The sequence below is a fragment of the Erythrolamprus reginae genome, chromosome 2, assembly GCF_031021105.1.
Source record: "Erythrolamprus reginae isolate rEryReg1 chromosome 2, rEryReg1.hap1, whole genome shotgun sequence".
NCBI classification, from domain to species: Eukaryota; Metazoa; Chordata; class Lepidosauria; order Squamata; family Dipsadidae; genus Erythrolamprus; species Erythrolamprus reginae.
The window spans coordinates 211228185-211240202 of record NC_091951.1 but is presented as its reverse complement, the minus strand read 5'-3'; the positions used below and the strand labels follow the sequence as shown (position 1 = coordinate 211240202).

The window sequence follows — 12018 nt, the reverse complement described above, 5'->3', positions numbered from 1 at the left end:
TAGCCCCATGAGCAGCATGACTCTCTCTTGCAGGGCTCTAATCTGTGCTGGAGGAAGCGGCAGTCATGCAAAGAGGAAGGGGGAGAACCCTCCTCTATACTGAGGGAAGAGAGTTTTGAATCCTTGTTCATTTATGGGGACTCAGATTTGGGATGAGCTAGGTTTCCAATAGAGGAACGTCTTTTGAACTCTCATTTATGTTTAGTGATCATTATTCTCTACTACAGGTTCTCATCCAAATTGTGCTCTATTTACAACAGAATCCTGATTCTCTGCTCAGAATAAATTGCATCAAACAATACAGGATACAATATTAACATGTACTAATGTTTGAAGTTGAGTTTGCATGCTTCCTTCTAAGTAGGGCATTCCGATATTTATCTATCTATCTATCTATCTATCTATCTATCTATCTATCTATCTATCTATCTATCTATCTATATATATATATATATATATATATATATATATTAGATTTGTATGCCGCCCCTCTCCGCCCCTCTGAAAAAAAGAATTTTCCAGTTCTTTGGCCAGAGAGGGATGTGCTGCAAGGAGAAGTAAGAAAAGAGATTAGGAGAAACAGTGGAGGAATGTGATTTAGTAAAGACATGTCATTTTTCTTATATATGAAGATAAAGTGGTATTATTTTCTGTTGCTCTGCCATTTGTACAAAAAAGCATGACTAGCATAAGTAATGTCTCTTCAAATTGATGGTAAAATTCAATTTCTATTTTTGCTACTTGAATATGAGAAAATATTTATTTTTAATTAATACTCTTAACATGGTTGGATCAGTGATTATGTAACATCTTACTACAATGAAATTTGCATTAAAACATACTCCTGCTGGTGGGAAAAACAGTTCGAGCTTTTGGATTCCTAGAGATGCTTGTGTTTTTTAACAAGATCACAATCTTAAGTAAATATACAACACAATCCTTTACAGGTTTGGTTAGACCACTGAGTCTGCTAGATTTATTCCAAAATGGGGCAAAATTGGCTTAACAGATGTTTCAGTTAGTTTTGGTCATAAGTCGAAAGTTACCTGTATCACCATATTTTTTTTAAAAAAACAAAACCTAAGGGGCATTATTATTTTGTTTTCTTGTAGATGCCTTATCCTCCTTGAGTTGTTAGAATGACTTTATACTTTATACAAGCTACTTGACAAGGTAGGGTGACTTTGTTAAACCGAAGCACCTGGACTCCAAAAGAGGAGATGCTTTGGTCAGGTAGTTTTTTCATACAGAACATCAAAGCTGTTGCTTGACCTTAAAGCAACTATTCTCAAACTGTAGGACTTCTGGGGGAAGGAGAAGAATGTCACAAGCAATTTGGAGTCACAGTTTAAAACAAAACTGAACATGCATTTTTCTTTGCTACTCAGTTAAGTGGGCGAAACAGTACAAACTCCTTTGATATTTAGATTAAAATGTAATCATTAAAAATAAGTCACAGTATTTATTCCCTCTCCCAGCTTAATCCTAGGGAAGTAATTCTTGAGAAAGCACATATGAGGACCTGAATTGTGGGGGCAATAAGGTGGCTCCGTTAAAAGTGCTATTGCTAACATGTTGTAAGCCGCCCTGAGTCTTAAGGAGAAGGGCGGCATATAAATCCAATAAATGAAATGAAATGAAAAAATTGAATAAATAAATGAATAAATAAATATGTTCACTTATTATTTTAGGAGTCTCAGGACACAATATAGTTTGAACACACCTGCCTTAAAATATGATGTTGTGAGTGTTTGGAAATATTGGAGGAAAAATCTTGTAGGGAAGAGTTATCCCTGCCTAAAATAGAGCACAACTTCTGGGGGGGGGGGGGGGGGGGTTGGAATGTACATAGCAGAGGGGTGTTAGAGGATTCCTCCCCCACCCCAAATAAGTTATCTTCTTTATTGCAGACGTATCCAGGCCTAATTGCTATGGCTGGTGGAAAGCAGGAGCTTAAGAGAAGCATAACCATTATACCTTGTTTTGTGTTTGTGGAGGTAAGAAAACCAGAGAATTTGATCAACAAGTTCTCTTTTTTCCTTTTTCTTTCTTTCTTTTCCTCCCCCTCTCCCTTCCTTCCTTCCTTCCTTCCTTCCTTCCTTCCTTATTTATTTATTTATTTATTTATTTATTTATTTATTTATTTATTTATTTATTTATTTATTTATTTATTTATTTATTTATTGGACTTATATGCCGCCCTTCTCTGTGGACTCGAGGCGGCTTAGAACATTTTGATTAAAAAAATACAATATATAAAACATTTCTAAGCCAATTAATAGAATAGTTAATTTAAAAATTATCTTAAAACTAATCATTTAAAAATCGAACAATCACATACATACTGTCACCTTCCTTCCTTCCTTCCTTCCTTCCTTCCTTTCTTTCTTTTCTCTCTCTCTCTCCCCATCTCCCTCTCCCTCCCTCCCACTCTCTCTTCTTCTCTCTCTCTCTTTCCCTTTCTCCTTCTCCCCTCTCCCCTCACTCCCATGCACAGACACAGACACACACTCACACTCACACACAGACACACAGACAGCCATTCTCAAGTACTAGGCAAGAGTTGTCTGCAGCCAGTTCAGTTTACAATTATAAGGGTAGAAGTGGGATACAGAGTTTGCATTTTGCAGGGATTGTTCTTTCAAGACTTGGAACCCAAAGTCATTATTGCTAATGTTCCTGGAAGCTGCTCAGTAGAACTTGAAGCAAAGTTGCCCAATGCATCTGCTACATTACAAAAAAAGCTGCTTGGATAGTTTACAGCATTGCTTGAATGGATCTCTCTATTAGGCCAGCCCTACTCTTCTTGGTAGATGACTAGTCTCCAGTACTCCATATTCCACATATGGAGGTCATTGTGGCCAGAATGTCCAGCATTAATAGATAAGGATTAGAAAAACCTGGGTCATTGTGAGAGTGGACTGTTCTGGAATCTCTAACTGTGTCACACCATCTAATAATCTGAGTGTTTGCAGTCCATATCTCATAGTTTTACTAGTGTGTCCTTCGTTTCTTTTAATGGCCTAGAACACTTCAGCTCTGTAATATGTTAGATTAGTCAAGAATTTAGTTAGTCTACTATTCTGGGGCTATATCTACATACAAAGAAGGTTGCAGATCTGAATACCTTCCCCTGAAATAGTACTATTTTCAAACTTTTCTGCGTAGGTTTTCAGGAAACCTAGAAAGGCCCTCAAATGTTTGTTAATGGCTAGCTATTTGGAAAATGCATCTACTTATTTTTAGACATTTTCATGACATATTTTTTTTAAAATGAGGACATCGGACATGGCAATTATTTATAGATGCAAAATAGATTTATTTCCATCCCATGAAGAGCATTTAGGTGCTTCCTGTAAAGTGGATGAATGGAAGAAAACAGACATACATCTCCCCTGTCAAATGGAAGCCTACATTCAGCTCACTTCCTCTGGGCTCAGTCCCTGAGAGTTGCCCTGGAATCATTTATGAGCTATGAATTGCAAAAAGGGAAATGTCTGGGAAAAGTGGGGAGAAATCAGGAGTGGAGGGACATAGGAGAGGAACACAATAGCCTTATTTTGACCCAGGAAGCTGGGTTCTTTTCTTATTCCTCAACCTGGTATCTAAATAAGAAAAGATGCATAGCAATTTGCATGCAAATCTGTGATTCCAGAGATCTCGCCTCTCATTCTGCTAGTGGTGCCTGATGTGCCATCCTGTTCTTTTTTCAGTTGGGGATCATGGCTGGCACAGTGGTGCTGGCTTACCACTTTGAGTATTCAGACACTTTTCCGGTGCACTTTCAAGGATTCTTCTGCTATGACAATACTTTAGCCAAACCCTATCCTGGGCCAGAAGACAGTAGCCGAGCACCTCCAGTCCTAGTCTACTCTCTTGTTACCGCTGTCCCCACCTTCACGGTAAGAGATCTACAAGGGATTTGGGAGAAGAGAGAACCCCTCAAGAGGAAGGGCTGGTAAATTAATCTTGGGATACTTTGGCAGTGATGACATAATCATGACCTCCAATATGGTGGTATTAATTTCCTGAGCTGCTGGAGGGGAGAATATGAGGGCATCCAGTCATATTTGAAGCTCTGTTGGGAAATGGAGTAAGGATTTATTTGAGGGCTCACAAGACACGTCTGTTAGAATCATCTGAATGATTATATTCACATTATATTATATCCACATATTCTGTCTGCTCAGATGCTTTCATTGGCGTTTCCTCTCATATAGGTATTTTCAGAATGACCTATATACAACCCAAATTTGTTTCTGTAATGTTTTAATCATTACATTTTACTGTTTTTTCCTCCAAATTGCTTAGGAGAAAGCATACAATTATCTTCCCATTTATTCTCATAAAACAAGATGTATTAAAAGGTGTTAATTCAGATAATTCAACATATACATGAACATGGGTCTCTCCCATATAATATCTTTGCCAGTATGATGTGTAACACAACTGCTTTTTATTCCTCACCATCATTTTCTTGTGTGGGAAAAATGGCCAGAAACTTTATTATTTATTTATTTATTACTTGGATTTGTATGCCGCCCCTCTCCGAAGACTCGGGGCGGCTCACAACATGTAAAAGACAAATCATAAGTAATCAACAATTTAAAATTTTAAAGATTTAAAAAACCCCACAAACTAACAGACTCACACACAAGCATACCATATATAAATTCAACGTGCCCAGGGGGGGGGGATGTTTCAATTCCCCCATGCCTGACGGCAAAGGTGGGTTTTAAGAAGTTTGCGGAAGGCAGGAAGAGTAGGGGCAGTTCTAATCTCCGGGGGGAGTTGGTTCCAGAGGGCCGGTGCCGCCAGAGAGAAGGCTCTTCCCCTGGGGCCCGCCAACCGACATTGCTTAGTTGACGGGACCCGGAGAAGGCCCACTCTGTGGGACCTAATTGGTCGCTGGGATTCGTGCGGCAGGAGGCGGTCTCGGAGATATTCTGGTCCAGTGCCATGAAGGGCTTTAAAGGTCATAACCAACACTTTGAATTGTGACCGGAAACTGATCGGCAGCCAGTGCAGACTGCGGAGTGATGGTGAAACATGGGCATACCTGGGTAAGCCCATGACTGCTCTCGCAGCTGCATTCTGCACGATCTGGAGTTTCCGAACACTTTTCAAAGGTAGCCCCATGTAGAGAGCATTACAGTAGTCGAACCTCGAGGTGATGAGGGCATGAGTGACTGTGAGCAGTGAGTCCCGGTCCAGATAGGGCCGCAACTGGTGCACCAGGCGAACCTGGGCAAACGTCCCCCTCGCCACAGCTGCGAGATGTTGTTCTAATGTGAGCTGTGGATCGAGGAGGACGCCCAAGTTGCGGACCCTCTCTGAGGGGGTCAATAATTCCCCCCCCAGGGTAATGGACGGACAGATGGAGTTGTCCTTGGGAGGCAAAACCCACAGCCACTCCGTCTTATCCGGGTTGAGTTTGAGTCTGTTGACACCCATCCAGGCCCCAACAGCCTCCAGGCACCGGCACATCACTTCCACCGCTTTGTTGACTGGGCATGGGGTGGAGATGTAAAGCTGGGTATCATCGGCATATTGATGATACCTCACCCCATGTCCTTGGATGATCTCACCCAGCGGTTTCATGTAGATGTTAAATAGCAGGGGGGAGAGGACCGACCCCTGAGGCACCCCACAAGGGAGAGACCTAGGGGTCGACCTCTGTCCCCCCACTAACACCGACTGCAACCGGCCAGAGAGGTAGGAGGAGAACCACTGAAGAACAGTGCCTCCCACTCCCAACCCCTCCAGCCGGCGCAGAAGGATACCATGGTCGATGGTATCGAAAGCCGCTGAGAGGTCAAGGAGCACCAGGACAGAGGATAAACCCCTGTCCCGGGCCCGCCAGAGATCATCCATCAACGCGACCAAAGCGGTTTCCGTGCTGTAACCGGGCCTGAAACCCGACTGCTGGGGACCTAGATAATCGGCTTCTTCCAAGGACCGCTGGAGCTGGAGTGCCACCACCTTCTCAACAACCTTCCCCATAAAGGGAAGGTTGGAGACTGGACGGTAGTTATTAAGCACAGCTGGGTCCAGGGAGGGCTTCTTGAGGAGGGGGCGCACAAGCGCTTCTTTATAGAGTGATGGAAAAACTCCCCTCCCTAAGGAAGCGTTGGTAATCTCCTGGGCCCAGCTCCGTGTCACCTCCCTGCTGGCCGAGACCAACCAGGAGGGACACGGATCCAGTAAACAGGTGGCGGAACTCACAGCTCCAATGGCCTTGTCCACTTCATCAGGTGTCACCAGATCAAACTCTTCCCAGACAGGTGGACAAGTACAGACCCCAGTCACCTCGACTGACTCGTTGTCAGTCGACTCTGCTATACAATTGGAGTCGAGGTCGGCCCGAATCCGAGCGACTTTATCAGCGAAAAACGAGTTAAAGTCCTCGGCACTACTCTGCAAGGGCTCCCCAACTCCCCCCTGATTAAGAAGGGAGCGGGTCACCCCAAACAGAGCGGCCGGGCGGGATTCCGCTGATGCAATCAAGGCGGCATGGTACGCGCATCTTGCCGCCTTGAGCGCCACTTTGTAAGTCTTAATAAAAGCTCTTACAAGTGTTCGATCAGATTCAGACCTACTCTTCCTCCATCGCTTCTCTAGACGTCTCTTCTGGCGTTTCAACTCCCGGAGCTCCTCGTTGAACCATGGAGCTCTACGGGGTCTAGCGCCACGGAGAGGTCGCAAAGGCGCAATCCGGTCAAGGGCCTCTGCTGCAGCCTCGTTCCAGGCTTTCGCAAGAGACTCTGCCGAACTGTGGACAAGTGCCTCTGGTATAACCCCAAGCGCCGTCTGAAAGCCCTCTGGGTCCATCAGGCGTCTGGGGCGGAACATCTTAATTGGTTCCGCCTCCCTGCGGGGAAGGATTGGAGCCAGGAAGTCAAGCCGTAGTAGAAAATGGTCTGACCATGACAAAGGCACTGCTTCTAAGCCCCTTAGTCTCAGACCATTACTCAGTTGCTCGGAAAGGAATACCATGTCGGGTGCGTGCCCCCCCTCATGAGGATGTCTGAGGCCAGCTTCACAAAAGAGGCCCTATTGTACTTTAGTTGTTATTACTCCAGGCAAGCTTGCCCCAGCTAGGTCCCTAGGAAAGAAAGGCCCTCCATTCCATTTGATTCAAGTCATAGGGTTTTTTTTCGTAACTAAGAATTAGTGGTTGCAGCAAAATCAGACTAGAACTGAGGTTTCCACACAAAGCATTGCAAAGTTTTACTTTCTCCTCAGCTCTGCCTACATGACTGGTCCATCATCATCCAATGGGAATTGCTCAGATGTTTGGTGCTACTTGGTGCAATTTCATTCCTTTCCTAGGCTCCATGGCCTTGAAGATTGGAACAGTCTGGTTCTCACACCTCAGGGCTCTCTCAAAACTGTCACACACACACCCTTTGGATTTTCTCTACTCTCTATAGGCCAGTTGCCTGGTTCTTCTTCCTTTCTTCCTTTCTTTCTTTCTTTCTTTCTTTCTTAGATTTGTATGCCACCCCTCTCGGTAGACTCGGGGCGGCTCACAACACCAATAGAACAATTCATAACAAATCTAATAATTTAAAAACATTTTTAAAAACCCCCATTATTAATCAGACATATACACAGTAGTCCCTCACCTATCGCTGGTGTTACGTTCCAGACCTGGCCGCGATAGGTGAAATCCGCGATGGGGAATTTATCGACTGATAGTACTTATTTAAGTATTTATATTGTAATTGTTTGGTAAGTTTTCATTGTTTTAAGTGTTTATAAACCCTTCCCACACAGTATTTATTTTAGATACAGTATTTAAATACAGTATTTACAATTTTAGATTTTTTTTTTTTAAAAAAACCTGCCGATCGAGTTCGGCGGGCTGTTTAAATCTGCCGATCGACTTCCTCAGAAACCCGCGATGAAGTGAAGCCGCAGTAGGTGAAGCGCGGTATAGCGAGGGACTACTGTATACAAACATACCATACATAAATTGTATAGGCCCGGGGGAGATATCTCAATTCCTCCATGCCTGGCGGCAAAGGTGGGTTTTAAGGAGTTTACGGAAGGCAAGGAGGGTGGGGGCAAACGACATTGTTTAGTCGACGGAGAAGGCCAACTCTGTGGGACCTAATAGGTTGTTGGGATTCGTGCAGCAGAAGGCGGTCCTGGAAATATTCTGGTCAGATGCCATGAAGGGCTTTATAGGTCATAACCAACACTTTGAATTGTGACCGGAAATTGATCGGCAACCAATGCAGACTGCGGAGTGTTAGTGTGACATGGGCATACCCTCCCTTCCAATAATTTATGGCAGAATGTCAGCAAAGTACTAAGCTGAAGAGGGTGGATCTGACAGGAGCCCTCTCCTTTTTTTTAACAAGGTCCTCAATGCATCACCCTGTTTCCCTAGATTTATTTATTTATTTATTTATTAAATTTGTATGCCGCCCCTCTCCGTAGACTCGGGGTGGCTCACAGCAGTGATAGAAACAATGTACAATACAAATCTAATCATACGAAGTTAAAAACCCATAATTTAAAAAAACATGCACACAACACACCATACATAAATTATATAGGCCTGGGGAAGATATTTCAATTCCCCCATGCCTGATGACAGAGGTGGGTTTTGAGAAGTTTACGAAAGGCAAGGAGAGTGGGGGCAATTCTGATCTCTGGGGGGAGTTGGTTCCAAAGGGTCGGGGCCGCCACAGAGAAGGCTCTTCCCCTGGGTCCTGCCAAATGACATTGTTTAGTTGACAGGACCCGGAGAAGTCCAACTCTGTGGGACTTAACCGGTCGCTGGGATTTGTGCGGCAGAAGGTGGTCCCGGAAATATTCTGGTCTGATGCCATGAAGGGCTTTATAGGTCATAACCAACACTTTGAATTGTGACTGGAAATTGATCAGCAACCAATGCAGACTGCGGAGTGTTGGTGAAACATGGGCATACTTGGGAAAGCCCATGATTGCTCTCGCAGCTGCATTCTGCACGATCTGAAGTTTCCAAACACTTTTCAGAGGTAGCCCCATGTAGAGAGTGTTACAGTAGTCAAGCCTCGAGGTGATGAGGGCATGAGTGACTGTGAGCAGTGAGTCCCGGTCCAGATAGGGCCGCAACTGGTGCACCAGGCGAACCTGGGCAAACGCCCCCCTTGCCACAGCTGAAAGATTTTTCTCTAATGTGAGCTATGGATCAAGGAGGACGCCCAAGTTGCGGACCCTCTCTAAGGGGGACAGTAATTCCCCCCCCAGGGTAATGGACGGACATTGGGAGGCAAAACCCACAACCACTCCGTCTTATCAGGGTTGAGTTTGAGTCTGTTGACACCCATCCAGACGCTAACAGCCTCCAGGCAACGGCACATCACTTCCACTGCTTCGCTGACTGGACATGGGGATGAGATGTAAAGCTGGGTATCATCCGCATACTGATGATACCTCACCCCGTGCCCTTGGATGATCGGTTTCATAAAGATATTAAATAACAGAGGGAGAGGACCGACCCCTGAGGCACCCCACAAGGGAGCAACCTAGAGGTCGACCTCTGACCCCCCCACTAACACCAACTGTGACTGACCGGAGAGGTAGGAGGAGAACCACTGAAGAACAGTAACTCCCACTCCCAACCCCTCCAGCCGGTGCAGAAGGATACTATGGTCGATGGTATCTAACGCCGCTGAGAGGTCAAGAAGCACCAGGACAGAGGATAAAGCCCTGTCCCAGACCCGCCAGAGATCATCCATCAGCGCGACCAAAGCAGTTTCCGTGCTGTAGACGGGCCTAAATCCTGACTGTTGAGGGCCTAGATAATCGGCTTCTTCCAAGGATCGCTGTAGCTGGAGCGCCGCCACCTTCTCAACAACCTTCCCCATAAAGGGAAGGTTGGAGACTGGACAATAGTTGTTGAGAATGGCTGGGTCCAGGGAAGACTTCTTGAAGAGGGGGCGCACAAGTGCCTCCTTGTAGGGATCCAGAAAGGACCCCCTCCCCAAAGAAGCATTGACAATCTCCTGGACCCAGTTCTGTGTCACCTCCCTGCTGGCCGAGACCAGCCAGGAGGGACACGGATCCAGCAAGCAGTTGGTGGAACTCACAGCTCCAATGGCCTTCTCCACTTCATCAGGTGTCACCAGATCAAACTCTTCCCAGACAGATGGACAAGTACAGACCCCAATCACCTCGACTGACTCGTTGTCAGTCGACTCTGTTATCCAATTGGAGTTGAGGTCCGCTCGGATCCAAGTGACTTTATCAGCGAAAAACGTGTTAAAGTCCTCGGCACTACTCTGCAAGGGCTCCCCAACTCCCCCCTGGTTAAGAAGGGAGCGGGTCACCCTAAACAGAGCGGCCGGGCGGGATTCTGCTGATGCAATCAAGGCGGCAGGATACTTTACTTTAGATGACTTTACTCCACTGAATGGACTTTTCTCTGTCCCTTGCATGAGCCCTGCTTGCTCTGACAGCCATTTATACACAGTGGGCATTGCTTTGCTGCTTTTATTTCATTAGTACTTGGTGACCAAAAGAAAATGGAAATAAAATTATGATTTTCTTTGAACTAAATTCCCACTGGTATAGTCCTATTGTGCTCTGAACTGCTACAGATACTATCTACAATAGAATTGCATTTGTAAAAAACATGTATTTCTATTCTGATCTATTCCGAGAATGTTTTTCAATCTGTTTTGCCTGCACTTCCTGAATCTAGGTTACAAAATTCATCTGTAACTTAGAACTCAACTAGGTTATAGATGGGGGGGTGGGGGTGTCTATGTTTATCCTCGTGGAAATGCATACTCTGTTTATCTCTCAGCTTTGGCTGGCCTCTCTTGGAACTTTGGAAGCTAGAAAATAATGTCACTTCCTCTCAAACACCCCACCCTCCCACCCTGGCTAAGTCTTAACAGTACTTCACTTATGAGAGGAAACATAAGGAATCTTGAAGGTGTCCTCCAGCCCTTTTGCAAATGCCTTGGCCAGCCGGTTCCTCCCAGAGCTTACTTTAAACAACTGCTATTAAAGAGGAAGTACAATTTCTCTTTCTGCTTCTTTCTCTCTCTCTCTCTCTCTCTCAACCCAGATACTTGTTGGAGAACTGGCTGTCTTCTTCTTCCAACCAACAAGGCATAAGGAGAAAACCATCATCTCGGGCGAGTGTTGTTACTTCAATCCCCTTCTACGCCGCATGATCCGCTTCCTGGGTAAGAGAAGAATGCCCTTCCCACCTAGACCCAGCTGAGTCCCCAGGCCCTGCTTCCCCTCCTCATTCCTGTCCTTTTCCTTTCACAGGTGTTTATTCTTTCGGCCTCTTCACTACCACTATTTTTGCCAATGCAGGCCAAGTGGTGACCGGCAACCAGACTCCACATTTCCTGTCCGTGTGCCAACCAAACTACACTGTGCTGGGCTGCCAACCACCCCCAGGCACCATTTACGTCACAGACAAAGCAGCCTGCACTGGCAATCCTCTCCTGGTTACTGCAGCCTGCAAGGCGTTCCCTTCCAAGGATGCTGCCCTCAGCGCCTATGCAGTGGCGTACACTGTGGTATGAAGTGGCAGCTAGGTGACAGAACAGTCAGAAAGATGGAGGGTGGGGGGGCAGTTTTGAGGTTCCTCCAGTAATTTACCACCCAGTTCCCTTTCTGTGCCTTGGCTCAACCCCCATTTGTATCAGATCGGGTGGGTAGAGGCCAGGTTTGACAATACAGTGGTCCCTTGACTTTTGCAGGGGATACGTTCCAAGACCACCCACAAAAGTCACATTTCCGCAAAGTAGAGACGCTCTTTCCTTCCTTCCTTCCTTCCTCCCCCATCCCTCCTCAATTCCTGGTTTTACTTACCCCCAGAACTTGCAGGGCCAACGTGGTGGCAAGCTGGGGGCTTTGCTGCGCTCGCTGCCGGCGTCTCCCCTGATGGCAGCAGCATCACCAGTGTTCAGGGTCAGGGCAGGGGAAGGGGAAGCTGAAGGCAAGAGAGATCCAGACCAGGGCTCAAAGCTGGGATTCCAGGCCGGTCAGCTGGGAGGT

At 45.8% G+C, this 12018-nt stretch overlaps 1 protein-coding gene across 23 annotated transcripts in view; it reads left to right on the top strand.

Annotated features, from left to right (window-relative positions):
* The window catches only part of PLPPR2 (phospholipid phosphatase related 2), a 57030-nt gene that overhangs the window by 17045 nt on the left and 27967 nt on the right, over positions 1–12018 (top strand). For 6 of the 23 annotated variants that reach the window (XM_070741694.1, XM_070741693.1, XM_070741697.1 and 3 more), the window contains 4 exons: positions 1911–1997; positions 3714–3902; positions 11072–11192; positions 11281–11537. In XM_070741694.1, the coding sequence (XP_070597795.1) occupies positions 1932–1997; positions 3714–3902; positions 11072–11192; positions 11281–11537 (633 nt within the window). In that variant the 5' untranslated portion in view covers positions 1911–1931. The other 17 variants (XR_011558180.1, XM_070741688.1, XM_070741691.1 and 14 more) reach the window with 10 other exon arrangements.